This window comes from Strix aluco, chromosome 5 (assembly GCF_031877795.1).
Source record: "Strix aluco isolate bStrAlu1 chromosome 5, bStrAlu1.hap1, whole genome shotgun sequence".
In the NCBI taxonomy this organism is placed as follows: Eukaryota; Metazoa; Chordata; class Aves; order Strigiformes; family Strigidae; genus Strix; species Strix aluco.
In genome coordinates this window covers 42,903,588-42,924,677 of record NC_133935.1, presented here as the reverse complement: position 1 = coordinate 42,924,677, position 21,090 = coordinate 42,903,588, and the positions used below count along the sequence as shown (strand labels likewise).

Here is a 21,090-nt window from a genome sequence, read left to right as displayed (position 1 = left end):
TTTCCCAGCTATGTTGAAATCTGCAGCAATACAAAACTGTGCTATTTTGATACTACTGAGAGGAAAGTTGTTACTGCTCCCTCAACAGTGGTTCTGACACTGCAGTTTTCATGGTGGAGTCAGCACTATATCTACACAATACTGAAGAATGTGTTAAATTCCTCTCTTCAGAAAAAAAATACTTACATAGCTAAAAATGTGATGAAGCCTAAACATTTGCTCTCAAAGACAACAAAAATCAAAGAGAAATGTATGCAGAATTTGTTTTCTAGCTCTCTTTTTAAAAATGAACAAAAGAGCAGCTGTGCTGCATAGACCAAATGTCTACTCTGTCTCCGGCAGTGGCCAAAAACTAATGCCTTGGGAAGAATATAAGGCAAGAGTAAGCATTTATGAAATATACTTCCAGAATAATCCAAAATGTGCCTCTCATTCACAAAAAAAAGGAGGCAATCATTGTCTTTATGCATAAATTTATTTAGGTTATGTGAAAAAAAAACAACTAAAACTTAGTAACACAGAGAACTATGAGAAAAAATAGTTTGCAAATGAATCTCTGTTTTACTTGTGCAAAAATATTTTCTAAAGAGCAGAAGTCGAGAAACTGCAAGCCTTGAGTCTTTTACTATGCTTATTCAAAACCTGAAGAGAGTTTAATCTCTGCATGATAATAAATGTACTGGAAAGTAGAGGGATAGCAACACCAAGTTTTTATGATTCACTGCCAGGGTTTGGTATCTTGGCATGTATGGAAGAGTCATGGATGTTTTTGATTACTGTGGCTGAATCTGGACTGTGGGACATAAACATCCTTCCAAACTCGTGGTTCATGATGAGCATCACAGCTGCTTCCTTTATACGCACCTACGCCTCTGCTCCTGTTCAAGGAGTAGCCCTGGTGCAATCCAGTCTTTTTCCAGTCTGGACAAATGTGGAGGCAGGATAAAAAGTTCAAGTGCATAAAACACCTAACTTGCCTTGATACTAATTTTTGTAAGTGTATGCTTTTTGCTAGATATAGAACTGATGAAGACTCTTACCAGGTATAAATATCCAAACAGGAAGTTCATTTTTGCTATTGTTTTTCAGTAAAAATAAGTTCTTTAATCGTGCCAATTCTTTATGTGAACACATCCCGCTGCCTCTTTTATTTGTGAAATAGATGGAAGATCTTTGCTTATTTGAAGTAAGAACCAGACCCTTTATGAAAAGATTGTCAATCAGAAGTGAGTTAGAGTGAGACAAAATAATAAAATAGTTTTTCTACCAAAAAAATAGCATTTATCAGTCATTTAGGGCCATTCATTGTTACAAGTTACTGTTCAGGGACTGAAGTTTCCTAATACCTTAGCCAAAATAATTTCCTCCATTGTGTTTCTTTTTCAGTATGGAAGTGCCTGTCAAGTCCAGATTAAGCACTTAAATGCAAATGAACTATTTTTTTCTGCCTTTTGGTACAGGACCATTCCTTTCACACATCTCTTCACCTCAGTAGTAAACCTGAGACATGCACCATGATTACAGAATGTCTGACAAAATATTCTCATTTTGTGAGGGCAGAGAGAGGTCTTTTAGTGTAAGCTTGATACTACACAGGTATGGTTATATTGCTTCTAGCTTCAGAACTAATGGAATTGCTTTGTGGGCCATGAATCCCTGCACAGGGCTTCAGTAATTGGTCTGGATACACACCAAGGTGATATTTTATTCCTGGTTGTTTCCTTTGTCATAGCTCACTCTGTTCCTATACAGTCCATGTTGTATGGGCAGAGCATTCAGTGTTGCATAGATATGTGAGAAATTCTTTCTATCAGAAGATAGAAAAAAAAAATTGTTTAAAAAGTTTTTGACAGTGTCCCACATGGCATCCTTGTTTCTAAACTGGAGAGACATGGATTTGATGGATGGACCACTCTCTGGATAAGGAATTGGCTGGATGATCAAACTCAAAGAGTTGTTGTCAACAGCTCAATGTCCAAGTGGAGAGCGGTAAAGAGTAGTGACTCAGGGGTTGGTGTTGAGACTGGTGCTGTTTAACATCTTTGTTGGCAACATGGACAGTGGGATTGAGTGCACCCTCAGCAAGTTTGCTGACAACACCAAGCTGTGTGATGTGGTTGACATGCTGGAGGGAAGGGATGTGCCATCCAGAGGGACCTGGACAGGCTTGAGAGGTGGGACTGTGCAAACCTCATGAAGTTCAGCAAGGCCAAGTGCAAGGTCGTGCACATTGGTCAAGGCAATCCCCAGCACAAATACAGGCTGGGTGATGAGTGGATTGAGAGCAGCCCTGCAGAGGACTTGGGAGTAGTAGTGGATGGAAAACTGACTATGAGCCAGCAGTATACGCTCACAACCCAGAAAGCCAACCATATTCTGGGCTGCATCAAGAGAGGTGTGGCCAGCAGGGCGAGGGAGGTGATTCTCCCCCTCTACTCTGCTCTCATGAGACCCCACTTGTAGTACTGCGTCCAGCTCTGGGGGCCCCAACATAAGAAGGACATAGACCTGTTGGAGCAAGTCCAGAGGAGGGCCATGAAGATGATCGGGGGGCTGGAGCACCTCCCTTATGAAGACAGGCTGAGAGAGTTGGGGTTGTTCAGCCCGGAGAAGAGAAGGCTCCAGGGAGACCTTACAGAGGCCTTCCAGCACTTAAAGGGGCTACAGGATAGATGGGAAGAAATTCTTTCATGTGAGGCTGGTGAGGCACTGGAACAGGTTCCCCCCTTCCTGGCAGTGTTCAAGGCCAGGCTGGACAGGGCATTGAGCCACCTGGTCTAGTGGAAGGTGTCCCTGCCCATGGCAGGTGGGTTGGAACTAGATGATCTGTAAGGTCCCTTCCAACCCAAACCATTCTATGATTCTATGATTATATGTCTTCTTTCCCCTTTTATTCACTGATTTACCTAATTTAACATGAATGTGGGACTCTCACTTAATGCAATGAAGCATTTACCCCTGTTTCTTCTAGAGGAGCTGGCCACCTTTACAGTGGCTAGCTTTGCTTCTTTCAAACAGCAAGAGCAATCACTCCTTCCTCTTCAGCAGAACATGTTTCAGCTTTTTTTGGAGCCATATTGCAGATGGATTTAAAATGAAGCCTCTTTATTTGGATGCTACTTAAGACAATAAGTGCTAAAAATGGCCTCGTCACAGAAAAAAGTCCTTGTACAAGTATTTCTGTATTTCTAGTCTTTGAAGAAGAAAAACCCCAAACTTTCTTAAATTGTACTTATTGGAGTAGATTAGCAAAAATCTTTCATAGGGCCTGGCTTTAAGGTGATTAAAGAGATAAAGTGTTTACAAGGCTAAGTAAGGCCTGGATGTGTGTCTGGTAGACTGTGATCAATGACCCACCTAGGATCCATTTCTGCTAGTAAGTGAGAGCCTCAGTGGGTGCAGCTGTTTAACAAAGAGAAGCTGGCCAGGATTCATGTAAAATGCAGTCTGGGAATAAGGAGAGAACACTATTTAATGCCATGTCCGATTGCACGAAGATATACAGGGCTGGAAACACTCCTGACACATCTGCATAGAAAAGCTTTTAGTCACTTCAACTTCAACTCCTGCTATATTTACCCTATAGTTACTGCTATGGGCTAATAGCATATAAGGTAGTTACTTTGTCTTAGTCAAAATACTTCCCAAATCACTTAACCCTTTCAGATGCAAACATATGCTGAAGAGTTACAATAGCAATTTCAGTGGTACGGTCACCTTAAGCTTTCACACACAAAGAAGTTTCTGTGCCTGTCAGCAACTGTGTTGTTGCAGATTTACTTGGTTTTGTTTAACTGAACTTCCAAGTCTCCCCTGACTGGTGTATTTCAGTTTCGAACAGTCTAGTGACTGCACATAACCTGAAGTTGCTGGGGCTCTTCCCCTGGAAAAAGACATTTATTTGGCAGGTGCCCCATCTAACAACCCAAGATGAGATCTGCAATAATAAATGCTCATCCCAGTTTGCTGTAACCCTGACCAGACTTCTTAGAAACAGCTGCTCCCCATTTGTCTTTTTCTGATCCTGTGCTTGAGGTAAAGCATACAAAGAGATTTACAGCTGTCGGATCTCAGCTGGTGGATCAGTAAAGGGCACTCGACCCTTCTGTGAGGCATTGTACCCATCACAGTAGCATTACATTAATAAGACAGTAAGAGAAACTCATGTCCTGTAAAAAGCTCATTTATCATCTTAAGTAATTTAAACAACTTTGATATTTGATATATTATGTCTATCAATTCTAGACTCAAAATATTTCAGAGCCTTGATGTAGCTATGTAGCTAATTTTAGATATAAGTTGTATCGTCCTCTATATTCTGCAAAGGTATGTATTTAGAAATATATTTAATTAAATAAGCATGTTAGTGCTTTCTTTCTCTACCGTAAGCAAAACTCTTAGGTTTATTTATAATTAAAAATTTTATATAATTTAATATTATTTTTATAATACAAAAATATTACCTATCATTCATTTATAAAATAATCCTTTTCCTATATTAATATAATTTTATTGAATTTTTAATGTAATTAAATAAATCCAAAGATATCTGATATATATTGAGCTTACTAGATCAGTTTTACTGGAATCCCTAAATTACTTCCCTTTGCTACATTGACTTTGTGTTTTTGCAAACTCCAGACTGTTTAATTTTGAGTGATAAAACTGGTAGATAATACTGAAATCAGAATTGTGAAAATATAATTTTTTTTCACTAATTGCTTATTTTTTGTCAGAAAAAAATTTTTTTCTTACATCTTTGGACACTTTTTATATAGCTAGCGTGAATAGTTGATATATTTTTCACATAGCAGTAGTGACTTTTTAAAACAGTGCTACTTTTTAAGAAAACACAAGAGCATGCATATGTGCCTTTTTGCTTTCATTTTGATGATGCAAATGCCTACTAATAGCATTAGCATACATGTAAAGCCTGAAAACTAAGTAGCTGAGCTGAGTGATCCCTCCGTGATATAACTATCAAAAAATAAAGTCAAAGGTTTGAGTTTTTTAAGACAGTAATAAAATAACTGATTTTGTTGATTTTTTTAAAAATTAAAATAAGGATATGTTAATTTTAAAGATAACTGGTTTTACAGTTCAAGGATAAATATGGTTGTATTACAGGTTTCAGTGATTTGTCACTGGTTTAGAACTGCAGTTTTAATATACGTTTCCTTTTTATAATTGCTCAAATGGCAGAGTGAACATAGATTAAGGAGAAGTCTTCTCTTATTTTAAGATGAGGCAGTTATTCATGTTAGCTAAATCTATATTTAATATATTGGGCTCAGTCCTGAATAAATTTTCAGCAGACATATATTATGCTGTGCTTGCTTGCATTTATTTATGTGAAAATAGTGCTCTTTTTAAAATTAATGTAAAAATAGTTCCAATTTGCTTTGTTCAGATTCCTATACTGTTAGATGGAAACACTTTAGTTAAAGCACTGCAAAGCCAAGAACTTAAGGATGGGACTTTCAAAAACTCCTTCTAAGAGACTCAGATGTCCTGATTCCATTAATGCTTTGTGAAAATGCAGCAGTAAATGTACATTGCAGATAACTTCAGAGCCAGTGGCTGGGAAAATGTTTGGAAACACCTCTTGAGTTTCTTGGGATCCATTCCTAAGATCATATTTTCCCCCTTTCCACACCTAACCAGCAGCCATCTGACAAGCTATTACAAACTTTGTAGTCCCTCTGAGGAACATGCAAGTGGAAGCTCAATCCCCCCATGCTGGCCCTCAGTCCAACCTGTGTCATGAGCTGTACTGGTTTTAGTCACTAATCATGTTCTTTTCATGTAATGGTGAGCAGGCTTTGAGAATATTTCTTCCCATTTCCACAGCTGTGCTTCTCATACAATACCATTTGCAATTTATCACATATATTTCCTAGTTTGGTCCTACCCCAGCTGTTTTAGATGTTTTAATGTTCTTCTGCTTCATTGAATACAACTATGTCAAAATATGTTGAACAGAATGTTTTGCATATTTTTTCATAGTTTTAAACCATATAATTAAGAGACACTGTGCTCTGTACACATCATTGGCAAGCAATGTTGTAATTAAATGAGCAGGTAAGCCTGGGACAAGATAAAAAGACTCTGTCCTTATGGAGTTTGTCAGGATAGGCTGCATTACAGTAATTAGAAAGCTGCTCTTCTTTAAAACAAGGTGTTTGGGCAGTTCCATCCTTCCTAGAAAATGCTTACTAAGGTTTCCACAGCCATGTGAGAACATTCTAATATAATACACTGATCTTTATTTCTTCTACCTTTAATATAGATGATAGGTTTAAATTTTTGCAGGCAAAAGTAGTTTTTCATCTGAATTTCTGATTTACTGACCTTACAAGATTTTGACCAAAGGAGTATGGCATTCTCTAAACGTATCTGAAAGGATTAGTTGAGTGAAGAATTTCTAAGCTTAAATTCAGCACTGATATGAATTCTTTAACCAAATGGATTTCTTTTACTTCCTAAATTCAAATGGCTTAACATTTTATTCATTTCTTACCTGTAATTTTTCTCAGTTTCTGAAAATTGAGTCTTAACTAGAGAATTACTACTGGCAAATTCTTAATTTAATTTTTTTTAGTGTGTGCTCTTTGAGATACCAATGGGCTAAACCAATTTTGTTTTTAAATAGATTTCTTGAAGAATGCTAACTGCCACCAGAATGTTTTCTGAGAACTCGGTGGGCTTTGTGATGGTCCTTTTTTTTTTTTTTTTTTTAATTTCTGTCAGCTAAATTGCATTGAAAGAAGCTACTTTCTTGGAAGTGAAATATTAAGGTAGACAACACTGTTGTTACTGTGAAAAGAGTATAACTGTCTCTTTTGCAATGACAAAGCATTTAAGAGCACCTTCGCCCTTCTTTGGCATTTGTCAGTGTTTTTTAAAACCATCATTGCACTGTGTTTTATTATGAAGTTAATAAAATGCCCACTTTGACTCAATATGTTACAACCCTCACCACTTGAATCCTCCCAAACTACAGTGCTTATAGGAAGTCATCCCAGGGTGGTACTGAAAGAAAAACATACATGTAAACTGGTGATGCCGTAAGATTGTGCCACGTGTCCTGCAGGATCTGCACTGGATTTTTCTGAGCTTCTGTAGATCACATAGTGCCTCCTGTTTCCACGCATGCCTGAAAATTTAAATACTGATATAATGTGAAGCAATGATCAATGTGCTGAATGAGAAAAAATGCAGCCATCATTTTGGTCAGCATTTCATACAGGACAATTCTTTACAACTTCTTTCAATAAGACAGAGAAGAGGACATTGGGTAAATGGAGATGTGTTTCTCTTAGCTTACCATAGAGCGTCCCTTGACTTATAATATCGCCTCAGCAATGACTAGTGGAATAGCATAAAATGTGGTTTTCAAATGAAGGGAAGTAAGAGGAAGAATCTTACTGTATGGCTTAATTTTACTGTTGTTTTAAAAAGTGTTGAAAAACCACATATCTAAGACTGCAGAACTGTCAGTAGTGGAATTAAAGACTACATTAAGACATGGACTAACTTGAATATCTGCAACTATCCTGGGAACTAAAAAGGAGAATTTTTGTGGAAATTGGGAAAGAGATGGACTTTTAACCTGAGATTTCTTATAATCTTAATGTCTACCCCACACTAAATTCAGTGTTGATATCCTTGGATATCTTAAACTGGTTTGTCTTTGCTAAGATTACTTCTAATTTTGATGCTTTTTATTGTGTATAGCCATTGGGCAAACATGGAGCCAAAGCCAAAACAATTCTCTCAACTTTCCCATGAATTCTAACACAGCAATTAACTGAGTCTAAACAGACAAAAAATGAAGGCACTAACTGGATTTACACACTTAATGCATTTTACAATTGTTGAAGAGTTGACTTTCTCGACTGCTTTCTTGGACAGAAGGAATTTCAGCTCATGGATTTTCTGGTTCATATGTTAGTGAGGGAAATATTGAATGAAGGCTCAGGTAACATATTACAGCCTATAAAGTGTATGTGCATAATGCTGTTTTCAAGTATAATTGTTTTTCAAACAGAAAAAATACTATCCCAATTATGGTAACACAACATTTTAGGCTGACAAGGAATCTTAACAGATGTGACTTTTATTTCAATTAGATATAATTATAAATAATGTAGATTGCATTCATTTCAAATGCATTTTAAGCAAAGTTCTAAATAAACTTAAGTTTCTCAATAATTTAATTATCTGTTTTACATTATTTTACACTGTATTACATTACATTATTTTTAACTACCTTAGTCATGGGAAAATTGTAAAAATTTGCTGTATGGTAGGGTCTCCCAAGTGTTTTGAACTGATCTAAGACACTGCTCTGCTAAATGGGTTGCCTTACTGCTTTCTTATACTCTTGCTAGTGTTCAGGATAATGCTGGTACAAGAAGAGAGAGGAAATATGGAAATGTGCAGTCAGTGCAGGGCAAAGCAGTCCCTTTGAGGCAGCAAAGAGGAATTACAGCTGTTTAAACAGGCTGTGGAACAGCATCCTTAGGCTCTGTCTCTCCTCTGTAGGGCATGTGCAGCATTGGGCAGTAAAAGAGACTAATTCAGCAAAATACTCAGTCTAGAGAAAGACACAACTCTGAAGAAGTACTCTCTGGAGAAATGTGAAGTGTGGTATCACTGATTGTCACACACCTTGTGCCTGAATGTTTTCAGAACACGCTCAGTCAGCATGTTTGTGGGATTTCAGTCTTAACTTGAGTGTGCTCAGGTGTGGGGTATCTGCTGCGCTCTCAGGGTGCTGTTGACAGTCTCCTAATTCACAACAGATGAGTCTGGCCTATGGTGTAGTTTTAGTGCCACCTCCAGCTTATGGTATAGTTATAACTAGGTCAATGGAGACCTTGCTGCCCTCTAGTTCCTCTAGTTGTTTCAGCTATTTGAACAACCGTATCAATCCACAAAGAAATTAGTTTAAAGAAAGCATGCACCACCATCACAGTGCAAAGAGGTGAGGTGCTTTTGTTCACAACCTGATAAAGACCAGGAGACATTGTAGCTAAATCAGCAAAGAAATACTGGCCAAATCCTCTCTGTATGTATTGAAGGTTACTTGAATATCAGTAGCATAAGCTAAATCTTTGAGTGCAGAATCATTATTAAGACAAATGCATATGTATTTAGGCTTTTTCATGCATTTTCACTCAGGCCACAAGTTCACAGTATCAACATCATAATGTAAGAAAAAAGTCCAGTGCAAGAATTTAAAGAATTTTTTTTGGATACACAAATGTGTGGCAACCCTGCATAGAGAGAAGTTGCATGGACAACTCCAGTGGCTAAATGGGGCTTGCTTTGTATGTGTAAGTACAATTCTGTTGATGAAAATACAAATAGTTTACTTCTACTTCACCTTGGAAGGATAGCTGAAGATTGTGTTAGGTACCTTTTAAGAACTGAAGCCAGGTGACGAGCTGTTGCATTTTCGGACAAAGAGAGCGTTATCTGGATTTTAGTCTTCCAATAAATCAATCACATAGCTAGCTACCAGTTACCCTTTTCTATCAATGCTTTTTGGTGGACACTTTCTCTCTTTTCCAGCTGGGCTGTTGCATTGAATTAGTTCACTCACCAAACTTTTAACGGAGGCACAGTTCGGAATAGTACCTAATCTATCCATGACAGCAGGATGTGTTCAGTCAGAATGTGTAGTAAGCAAGGAAGGAGTGGAAAAGCATTTGGGCTTAGTACTCGAGTATGGCAACATCCAAGGGACATATTTGACCCGGCTTTTTATTTGCCAAACATTTCACAGCTTGTTTTCATTTAATTTGAATGCTTCAAGTTGAAAATGAAGAACATAAAGGAAGCAAAAGCAGAAAGGTTTCATGATTGCATTTTTACAAATGCAGATCTTTGTATTTTAATTCCAAATAACTTGTAATTTCAAAAATCCATTATACTAAACCCCTTTTAATTCGCTGTTGAAATTAAAAACTTATAGGGCAGAGGTAAAATATTTTGTTTATCTCATGACTGATATATTTTAGTTGGTTTGACTCTTTAGAGAGGAAAAGAAAAAAGAAAAGCCCTCAGATATTTGCACAGCTTTACTGGAAATAAAATAACAACAAAACAAAAAAAATCCTGTTAGTCCACACTAGTACTGCCAGATCAGCTTCTCAACCTTGCCTCTGTAGTTGGGAAAAAGAACTTCCTAAATTAAAAAAATATGACTAAAAGACTACAAAAGTTTTTCTAGCCCATCCCCTTGTTTTAAGGCAGAGTTAGAATTTTGCATCATTCCTGAAAAATATTTGTCAGGTCTTTTTAAAGGTTTCTGTGATGGAGACTGACAACCTCCCCAGTCCTTAATTAACCTCAAAGAGAGAAAGTCTCTTCAAGTTTTTGACTGAATTTTTTCTGCTGCAATGCAAGCCCAATAGCTTTATCCTATCCACTATAGACACAGTGAACAAACTGTTCTCTGCTTCTTGGTGACAGCCTTGTAAAAACTGTTATTATGCCCACTCTCAATTTTCTCTAATTCAGCATGATCAGTTCCAGTTCTCTCAGTCTTTCTTCATAGGTCATGTTTTCTAGATCTCTGATCTCTTTTCTCTCTCAGGGCTTTTTCAGACAGCTAATTCCTTTCTTTGAAATCTGATGCCCAAAAATGGGTGCAGTATTCCAGCTAGAGCTTTGCCACTGCCAAGCAGAGTTGAAGGATTACTTCCTGCGCTTTGCAGGCTGCTCTCCTATAGATGTTGCAGAATGGTGATTGCTTTTTTTTGCAGTCGCTCGGCTTGTGATATGCTGTATCTCCCTGACTGTCATTTTGTGTTCCCCATCCTGAACAGCTGATTATTTCTGCCTGCGTGTAGTCCCTTCTGCTTTTCTGTACAGCATTTCAAACTTCTTTTCTAAGCAATACTCCAAATTCTGGAAATTATTTTAAGTTCTAGCAATGCCTTCCTGTTGCACATTTGCAGACTTAGTTAATGTGGTTGCTGTTCTATTGTCTGAGTTCTTAATGAAAACATTGCGTTTTGTAATAGACCTCCAGTCAGCAAGTCTTTTCAGTTGTTCAAAGACTCATTAATAACTACTCTTTGATTGTGGTCATTCAAACAGTTTTCACTTGCTTTATAATACTTTAATCTAAACCTTGTTTCTTAAATTTGCTTATGAAATTTTTATGTGAAACGGTGTCAAAAATGTTGCTGAAATAAAAATATATGACAACCAGTTGTTTTTCACTGTCGTGAATCCTTCCACGCTTCTTACAAGCAAAGTAGACTGACTTGTGATTTGTTCTTGACAAATTCATGTTGACTATTACTCATCTGCTTATCTTTCAGTGTTTTTAAATTCTTTATTTATTCCATTTTTTTCAGTGTATTAAATTTGAACTGACTATAATAAAATACATACATACATCTACTAGCCATCTAACATACCATCTTTGAGAACTACTCAGTGACAATGAGTAATAGTTCTGAGGTCACTTCATTCCCTTCTTAGCTATCCTAGGATGAAGTTCATAATACATACCTGATTTGAAAACTTATAATTTGTGGAAATGTTCTCTAGTTTGTTTCCCTATTTTAGGCTGAAATTTTACTTCTTTGCAACTGGATTAGCCACATGCTCTCAGATGATTCTTCTAATAAAAGTGTACAAAAATTTATTAAACACTTCAGCTTTTGTAGCCTTTTGTCATAGAATCATAGAATTATTTAGGTTGGAAAAGACTTTTAAGACCATTGAGTCCAACTGTAAACCTAACACTGCCAAGTTCACCACTAAACCATGTCCCTAAGTGCCATATCTACATGTCTGTCAGTACCGTTACTGTTCTGATAAGTTGTGAACTAGCTTTTTCCATAGCCACAACAGAGTAGCCATACTGCAAACTCTGATACTGAAAAGGTACATCAGGCTCGCTCAGCTCTGCTCTTTCCAGCAGCCTCCATCACCAATAACATTGGAAACCTGCTTCCCACTCCTCTAACAGGTTCCTTAAGTGGCCCAACTGTCTTGTTTAGCATCTAGGACTGTGGACAGCAGAAGAGTAGTGACATCATGACCTTTAAAAACTGGAAAATGTTGCAGTCTGGCTGCCCTATAGAGAACATACGTTGTGAAGAGCAGTTGTGGTCATAGCTCTAGCTACTCGCTGTGGTGCACTGGCCACTAAAGGCTGAAAGGAGAAGGGGTATTTGTCTTAGTCGAGTTCTTGAGCTGTCTTTGTATCAAGTTCAGCCCCAAATCGCAGCATTTCCAATCATAGTGGCAGTGCTGGCAATGTTGCATCAGGTGATTGTGAGAAGAAAAGGGGAACATGTTCAAAGTAAATAACAAAAGTTTTAGTTTAAAGATGGGTAACTTGAGGCACAGAGAAACCAAGTATTATTTCCAGAATCTGATAGTAGGTTTTGTAATGTGAAGTACCGTCCAGGAGCCCTGACTGAAGCATGTTACTCTCACACCAGAATTCACTCCTCAGCTATTTAAACAAATCTCTTGGGGATGGGGGTGAGGAGGGAATAAGATATATGGGAAAGGAAATGAGAATGTCATCTCCACTTTATTGTGTAATACTCATTTAAGAATGGCTAGAGCTTTCTGAATAATGAATGTATCTCAGTATTTCATGTCAGTGCAAAATGCTGTCTGAAGAACAGTTATTGTAAATGAGAACTGAGAAACTGCTACTGGAAAATTATTATAAACCTTAGGAAAGTGCTAATTTCAAAAACAAAACATGGATTTCATTTTGTAGTGTGACTTTCAATTAGGAAAAAATATTTCAATTTAAAGTTCTCTTGAAAAAATAACTAGAATAACCCTGATATCTTTTTTTTTTTTTTTAATCCCTTGCAGCTCCCAGACAGCTGTATAATGGATTACTATGAAAAATACAAGCACAGAATGAATGAGCTTGAAGCATTTAATATGGTAAAAGTTATAGAATTAATACTATTACCTTGTATATATGTGCCAGTCTAGAACAAAGCCCTGTTAAATTTTATGTGGAGATGGACTGTCTTACGCTATGGTATGCAATCTCAAAAACAAAGCAGCTCCCCCTTCCAAACTTTGGAGCATATCCTATTCCAAAACTATATTAGGTGTCAGTAAAATAATAAAGTGAACACATGGAAGATTCTTTTTCAAGAGGGACTATTACCCTGGAAAATGAAATGTCAGTCTCCTTTTAAACCTTGACTGGTCTCCATGCGGTTATTTCATAAAAATTCTTTTTATTAAAATTCATTATTTCCCTCTTTAAAATTGTTCTGCTTCATATAATATCATTTTCTTGTTGTACAATATCTCAAAACCAACTAAACAACTTAGTTTCCTGGCCTTATGGCATTCCATGTATTTTTGATCTGTAATATAATCTGTTTTGAAGATGTCCATCCCACAGGGAAAATGGGCAAGGTGACATTTGTACAACAGAACCACTAGAAAATGATTGACCTTCCTGGAATTGTTCTGTGGAAGTGTAGCTGTTTGCAAGTATACTGTCTCTCTTTCCCAAAATCATTATAGTATCTAATCTTTCTTTCAGTTGAAGGTTGTTCTGGCTCCCTGCATAGAGGTTTTGATACTTCTGGATCGTCTTTGCTACCTCAAGGAGCAGGTATTTTTGCATTATATTTTATGATACCTAAAGGCTACATCAGTAAAATGAGACTATTTCAGCCAATTTATTACTGTGTAGACCAAAAGTCTCTGTTGCAGAATTATTATTCTCATCATATTTGCAAAAGTATAAGCATTCATTCCATTTAGTATAAACATATGCCCAGCAGATGTTTTTATTTTCAGCAAAGCAGCAACAGTAAAGTTTATGTTCTTTTAATTGTATGGTAATTACTAGTCAATAGACAGTAAAAATAAATTAATTAAATATGAAAGAAATCTCATTTTATACAGCATATTGTGATATTTAATAATTAAAAAGAATATTGGAAATGCTAAAAAACATTGTGCTGTACATGCTAGAGCTTCCAATGAATATGTTTTAGAATATATAATTCAAGAAATTTTGAATTAGGTCCAAAATGTTTACAATTTCCTTTTATTGTTTCTTAATTAAGATCAATGATGAGAGAGGGTGCACTTTTTCAAACTGTATGGGTCAGCTGAGGTACATTTGACTAACATACAGCCTGAATATATTTTACAAGTATAGACCTGGGATATAATAAGCAAATGCTACTACATTTACTCCATAATGATTTACATTACAGTGTTTCTTTTAACACTAATTTTGAGCTTGGCCTGATTAACTCAGAAGCAGCAGTACTTTCTCTGTACCAGTAAACATTTTTCAGACAAATAATAATTTGTAAGGGGAAATGATAGTATCTTCCACCTTCTGCTCTGGGCCATGGTCAAAATAAAATTTTAAAATAAAAAAACCCATTCATATGAATAACTCTGTTTTTCCACCATAAACCTTTCATTTTAACAGCTCCATTTTATCAGAAGTAAAAATTCACTTTATTCTCTGCCACAGTGCACTTGGAACAACTGAATTGTAGTAAATGCATGCTTTTGTTCTAAACTGGTATTTTTACAGAGAGGCAATTTAAAATATTTAAATAATGATGTATTTTCCCAAATGCCAACCAGTTATAAATCACATAGAGATCTGCATGATTTCCAAGACAGGAGATCAGACTTGCTGCATTTAGCACTAATTTACCTTTTCTAAATGTAATATACGCATTGATTTAATCTTGTACTGGTTGATTCACAAAATGTGTTTAGGAAGAAAAAATAGAAATGATAAAAGCCATATGCAACATGAAGACCAGATCCAGCTGGCCTGATTCATTTGAAAAGTCAGTTAATTAGCTTCAGTAGTAGAACGTGCTGCATAAAATAAGTACAACTTGATCCTTAATTTCTTTGCAATAGTTCAACTGAAAAAAAGCTTTATTGATGAAGAGGGTGGTAATAGTGCTAGAAATAATTTAATTACTTTGAAATACATCCTGGTTTGGGTGTCCTTTTTTTCACAACAAACTTTCTGTGATTTTCTTGTTAGATAAGTGTTTTTCCTGCTTGGCATTAAGGATTTTTTTTTCAATTTTGTATTTCAAAATGTGGACCTATTACCATATCTTAGCTTTTAAGTCAAACACATTTTTATGTACTTCAATCATATATCATTTTACAGGACAACATTGCCTGGTCTGGACTTGTGAAGTTATTTGATCCTGTGAAATCCCCTAGATGCTATGCAGTTATTGCTCTGAAGAAACACTTGTGGTTTTAAGCGGAAGCAAATTGCAGATAGGTTGAAAACTCTGAACTGATACTGCTGTTTCCTCATTTTTATTCTGTGTTTTTAATTGATTCCTCAAGTACACTGCTTTTCAGCTGCAAAAGTAAAAAGTGCAGTGCCTCTTTGAATCGTGAGAAATAAATATCTCCTTTATAAATACCGTTGCTTCCTTATGTCAGTTATTAAACAATGTTGAACATCTGATGCTATTGTAAAAGTTATGACCTGTATTATGTGATTGTTGTTTTAAAATAATTTTTATGTTTCTTCTTTTTAAGTCATTATACTATGTATCAATACCACTTCTCTTGATATTTCTAATCACAAGATCATACCTTCTCAATTCTTACCAGTGGCTGGCATCAGCAGTCTCAGTCTAGCCTCACCTTTTCTTTTGCATAGCATAAACAGAAAAACAACCTGCACTGCAAACAAGAGGTTCATAGACTAAATAGGATCTTTGTACTTCCCTGTTCTCCAGGTCATCTGGACCAGCTCATTTATAGAGCAACCGAGAAGAGCCTAGATAGTAACAACCTGCAAAGAGCACTTTTGTATTAATCCCTTCTTCCTTCAGGCATGTTCCTGGTTTGCACTTGTTTGCCTGTCACTCTGAAAGAAAAAATATGTGTGCTCTAATACAGTGGGAGATTTCCCAGTGCTTAAGAATCAGCTGCCCTGCTGCGGTTCACTCTGTAATCCTTGGGTTGTATCAGAAAGCTATTATCTGACCCAAATGTGTTGGGTACAAATACTTTGGTACCCAAGTGAATTGAAACTTGCTAGGCAGCTTCTTGTTGGCTCTACTGCATTCATGAGTGGGAAATTTATTTGTTGATGCATTTATCTCAATGGGTTGCCTAATTAAACTTGCAGATTTTCCATCAATTAAAAAAGAGAAAAGTTTCTATTCTAAGTCCTAGTGCTTTTATTAGAATTTTCCAGCATATGTAAAACATAATTAACTACCAGTGCACAAAAAAAGGACAACAAATAAATAATAAAATACAGCATTAAAGAAGAAAAAGGGAGAATGCAACTTTGGTGGGCAGAAGATAAAAATAACAGAAAATATTTTTATATTAATTGTATAGTGACAGTAATAGTCATGGGAATCAGATAGAGATTCAGATGTGAGTAGGAACATATCTTACTCTGTTTCAGTCTACAAAATATAATGACAGCTTGTGAACATGGCCATTCAAGAAAAGAGAAGTAATGTATTTTTCTAATAAGTCACATCTTTCTTGATGTGTTGACTTGGAAGAAAAACTTTTATTTGGTGGTGTTAAGTTCACTGCTGTGTATTTTAGGACTCAGAGTCCTTATTAGCTTCATGGATCCAGTATGAGCTTCTCACATTTGTTTGGTCCCACTATGTTCAATCCTTAGAGCTGCTGAACACCTGCAATATTCAAGGAGATTAACAGAAGTTGCAGGTGCTCACAGCATCTTTGGAGCAGAGCTAAGAAAAGAAAATGAGGCCTTCTATATATGCCACTTTTTGTTATATAGGGAGTACTGAGGAAACTAACAAGCTGGTAGATTCTTTTCCCAGGAGAGGAATCAAAAGAAATAAAATCCTTTCCTAACCTCTAAGCATCTGGAAGAAAAAAAACCCCCGTAATATCTGATGTAAAGAGGCAATCTAAAGTACGTGATGTTAAAAACAAAAAGGATAAACAAAAATCTTAGAAAAATAGGTTTTATTGTATTTTATTCTGCTAAGACATGATGACTAATTACTAGTAAAGTGTTTAGAGTGTTGTCATCTCAATCTTATGTGCTGTTGGAAAAATTTACCTGGGGATGAAATTGCTTTTTTTTGTGATATGAATTGATTCTTCAGTTTTTTCAGACCAAATACTAAAAATGGGGCATATATGATATCCAAACAAAGAAGACAGTTTCTCACTGAAAGCAAGTGCTTAAAAGTACCCTGTTATGGCCCAAAAATATTATTTTTAGCAAGCCCCACCTGGTTTAGTGTGAACAAGGTCAAAATTGCATAAGGTATGCAGACTATTGCTAATTTTGTGTGACATTTTAACGTGTGCTATCTAAATTCAAAGTTAAATTCTTATTACTATCTTAAGAGGACATTTGCAACAGTTTAGGATAAAAAGCACATCTGTAGGATTAGCGCAAGTGCTTTTCTACTAATTCAAAAAGGTCTGAATAAATTTGCATGCCCCCCCCCCCAGCAACTTCTCAGGCTCTTTCAGTACTTTTCAGGCACTTTGTAGTCTGTGCAGGCAAAGACAGACTTAGAATCAAGAGGTTTATATGACGAGTTTGCATTCAACAAAGTCAGTTGCTGTCTGCTCTCAAGCTGTTTCAAAGCTCTGGATGCCTGAATACCTATGAGCTTTTGTTTACATAATGGAAAAATCCCTGACAGTAATCAAGATGAATAAAATTATTTTTCTTCATGGTTATTGCCAGAAGTTCTTCCATAATGTAAACCACATCCTAAATATGATGAAGTCTTTTGATAGAAAAGAATCTCTATTTTCTTTCAGTGTGATAGAGAGCTATCTATCTTGATGTGCTCCCTAAGAAATAGTGGATATACCTGCTTTCCCTCACGTGTTTGCCTGATTCTGTTCATGGCACACCTATGCATTCTGTAGCAGATTTGGAGTGGTTTATTTTTCTTAGGGCTGAAACCTGTTCTTGGATGGATGCAGGGTATGTGTACAACCTTAATATCCAAGAGTAGCCTTAAGATCTCCAAGCCTGCTTTTATGACAATAAACTTTAATTCTGCAGTTCTGATTCATGTCTTAGAACCACACCACAAAAATATTTTACACTGTTTTAGTTTCTGGGATTTCAGTTTTAAGGTTTTTTCTGATTAAATATTAAGGGTTTTTTTATTAAAAATTATCTTCTTCATTGACATGATTTGTTAATTTACTGTTAAAACAAGAACTATCTGCTTAGAGTTAAAATGCTTTTACTATGTCATGATGGAGTTAAAATCTTGAGACTCAAAATATGTATGTCCTATTATGGTGTAAAATCTGCACAGGGGAAGCATACTAAATGTATTTGGCTTGGTGGCAGCTATATGTCTTTTTGATGATTGGAGTATTCTTTCCTATCAGTATGTATTGGTTCAGATATGCTTTTTTCTAAAAACCATCCTAAGTGTGTCATTATATTGCCAGAGACCACTGATACTAAGGGCAAGTGTTAAAATAAGACCAGCACCAAGAATGTCTTTCCTGCTTATGTGTGAAACACCCAACTTAGTATGGTGCTTCAGACTTGCTTTTCTTTGAGAAGTAGCCAAATAGCCAATCTTTGTTAGCATCTTTAAATCTCTTTATCCCATGCATCTTATCTTACTGATATATGTCCTCCTTCTTGCTGATATAGCAAAATTTCCTAGTGCTCTGAAAGAAGAGAAATCTATGCTAGCCTATGAGCCACTTTTAGTGTCCATAATCAAATCAGAACAGAAATATAGTTGCCCAGACATTTAAATTGGCCACCTAACCCTTAGAACTTAGCTTCCTTGGTTTCTGAGATCCATTCAAATTTTGCAGTTTCCAAAATTCCCATACTTCCTGCTAGATAGGTCGTGGCCTAATTCTCTGGGATCCAGCTGCAGTTCCCTCACCATTTGAAATAATCAACTCAGTTTGGTGGTTCTATATTGTGTAGCTCCAGGCAACTGCTGAATAAGTTTGTTTCTTTGAATTTGCTTATCCCTGGTTGTTATCTTTGTCAATGTTGTGTTTCAGCATACCCTAAGAAAAGGAGTATAATCTTCCTGAGATTTTGAATGCCTCTGAGAAGTCGCACCGCAGTTATGCTTCTTGTTGCTTTCTTCCTTAAAGTCTTGAAATTAATTCCTGATGATCAGACAGATTAATAAGCACCAGACAGCCTGAGAGGCATAGGTTATTAAAAAATACTAGGCACAATATCTTCTCTTCAGGAGTCTTGTTCAAGTCAAGATGTCTGAGGCATTTTCTTCACAGAAATTCCAGTGCACATTATCGTTAAACTCAAATGTCCAAGGAAACCCACCAACATAATGAAGATTTGCCTCAAACTGTTCGAACATGCTGTTGTACACCAGTCTTCCCAGTATACACCTGCATCCTCCTCAAGGCTGTCTGAATTTTTCCATCTAATTGGAGAGGAATAGACACTTGTCTCACCATCCCAGTGATGCTGTTCATGAAATCTGCAAGAAAATGACACTCTACTTTCTGCTTTCTGTTAAAAGGCAACAGAACTCTTAGAAAGGTTATGTCCAACATTCAAAGATTTCTCCAGATATCATTATTGAAATCCATTCAACAGACATCTTCAGTCAGTTCAGTCTGTAGTTACTTCAGTCAATACTGACTATCATTAATAGGTCTACAAAATTTTGTCCTGTGGTTTATGTTCCACAGGTGGATCTTTCTCATAATATAGTTTTGATATCATCAAAACAGCAAATGACTTCAACTAATTGCTATGAGTGGCAGCTACTTCTAGATTTATTTATTTTTTGATTTAACAATAATTTTAAGTTGTTTTATCCAAGTGGAATCCTACTATATACTATAATTTCCTCAGAACTGTGGATTTGAAAGAAATCAGAAAATGGTTTGTAGATTACCAATGAAATTTAGAAGAAATTGAAATTGTACTGAGTAAGTGTGATCTTGGGTAGGAAAGCACAGTATATGTACAGATTACATCATGAGGCACACAGTTGTCCAGAATTTGTTAATACACAAATACAAAACACATAGGCAAGATTATATGGGCACAATATCTCAAAGATTTGCAGTTACTGTAAAGTATATTACTATTCTTTATAAACTGTAGGAAGAAATGTAATTATGCAATGGAAATACAGGAAAGCATGAACTTTCAGCAGGTAAACAAGAGATTCAGATTTTAAACTAACAATCTAGGAACTAGCTACAAAAGTCAAAATTTTTTTTAGGGCAACAATCTGATATACCGTTCACTCTAGGAAATCAAGTTCTTTTCTACACAACATTTATTTTGTACCTGTTGTATATTCCATAGTTTTGGTCTATGCTGGCTTTTTTTTTTTTCTAATAGTTTATCATTATAATTATATAATAATAACAACTATCTCTTTCAGTCTTTTGCAATTACAGTCACAGTGGCTATGTATAGTAAGCAAGGACTCTTCATTTCCTCTTGTAACACATACTAACAAGATACAATTATTTAACATCTTTGTTTAAAATTAACAGACTGTCCAAAAGCAAATATCACTTCTAAATTTAACTGTGGATTAAAGAATTCTGCATGTGAAACCTGCTCAAAGTTTTAACTTTTCAGTACAAAATTCTTAGTTTTATGTAAGTCTCTTTCTCTTTGCATCTGGACCAATATGAACTTATTCATGTAGATAAAGATGTTGTCAGGGCAGCAGGTATTGGGTTTCACATGGAATTTATCAAGAAAATCAAGATGCAGTAAATCTACTGAGCCAACAAATCAGACTGTTAGACGAAACCTCAGATTGCCTTAACACACCAACTGTCAACTCTTTCATAAATCACTGATGAAAAGAGCAAAGCTGTCTTCTTACTGAATAACTCGGTAGTGTTTGGCACCAAAAGAGAAAATTTCAAATAAGAGGGAGCAGTGATCACCTCTCCTGATTATGTAAACCTTCAGAAAAAATAATTAAAATGTACAGTTGTAAATCTATGTTGTTTATTACACCTCCTATTATAAGAGTAATGAATAAAGACTGACAGCAGAAGCAGCCATGCTGTTTCTCAACTATAAATCCTAAATTCACTTGTTAGTCT

General features: G+C 36.0%; 1 protein-coding gene across 5 annotated transcripts in view; it reads left to right on the top strand.

The window, feature by feature from the left end:
• The window catches only part of METTL25 (methyltransferase like 25), a 66,153-nt gene extending 50,706 nt beyond the window's left edge, over positions 1 to 15,447 (top strand). For 4 of the 5 annotated variants that reach the window (XM_074827120.1, XM_074827119.1, XM_074827124.1 and 1 more), the window contains 3 exons: positions 12,865 to 12,939; positions 13,559 to 13,630; positions 15,179 to 15,447. In XM_074827120.1, coding sequence (XP_074683221.1) covers positions 12,865 to 12,939; positions 13,559 to 13,630; positions 15,179 to 15,277 — 246 coding nt within the window. In that variant the 3' untranslated portion in view covers positions 15,278 to 15,447. Of the gene's footprint in view, positions 1 to 8; positions 277 to 12,864; positions 12,940 to 13,558; positions 13,631 to 15,178 lie in introns of those variants that run through there. The other variant, XM_074827123.1, reaches the window with a different exon arrangement.
• The last annotated feature ends 5,643 nt before the right edge of the window (positions 15,448 to 21,090 follow it).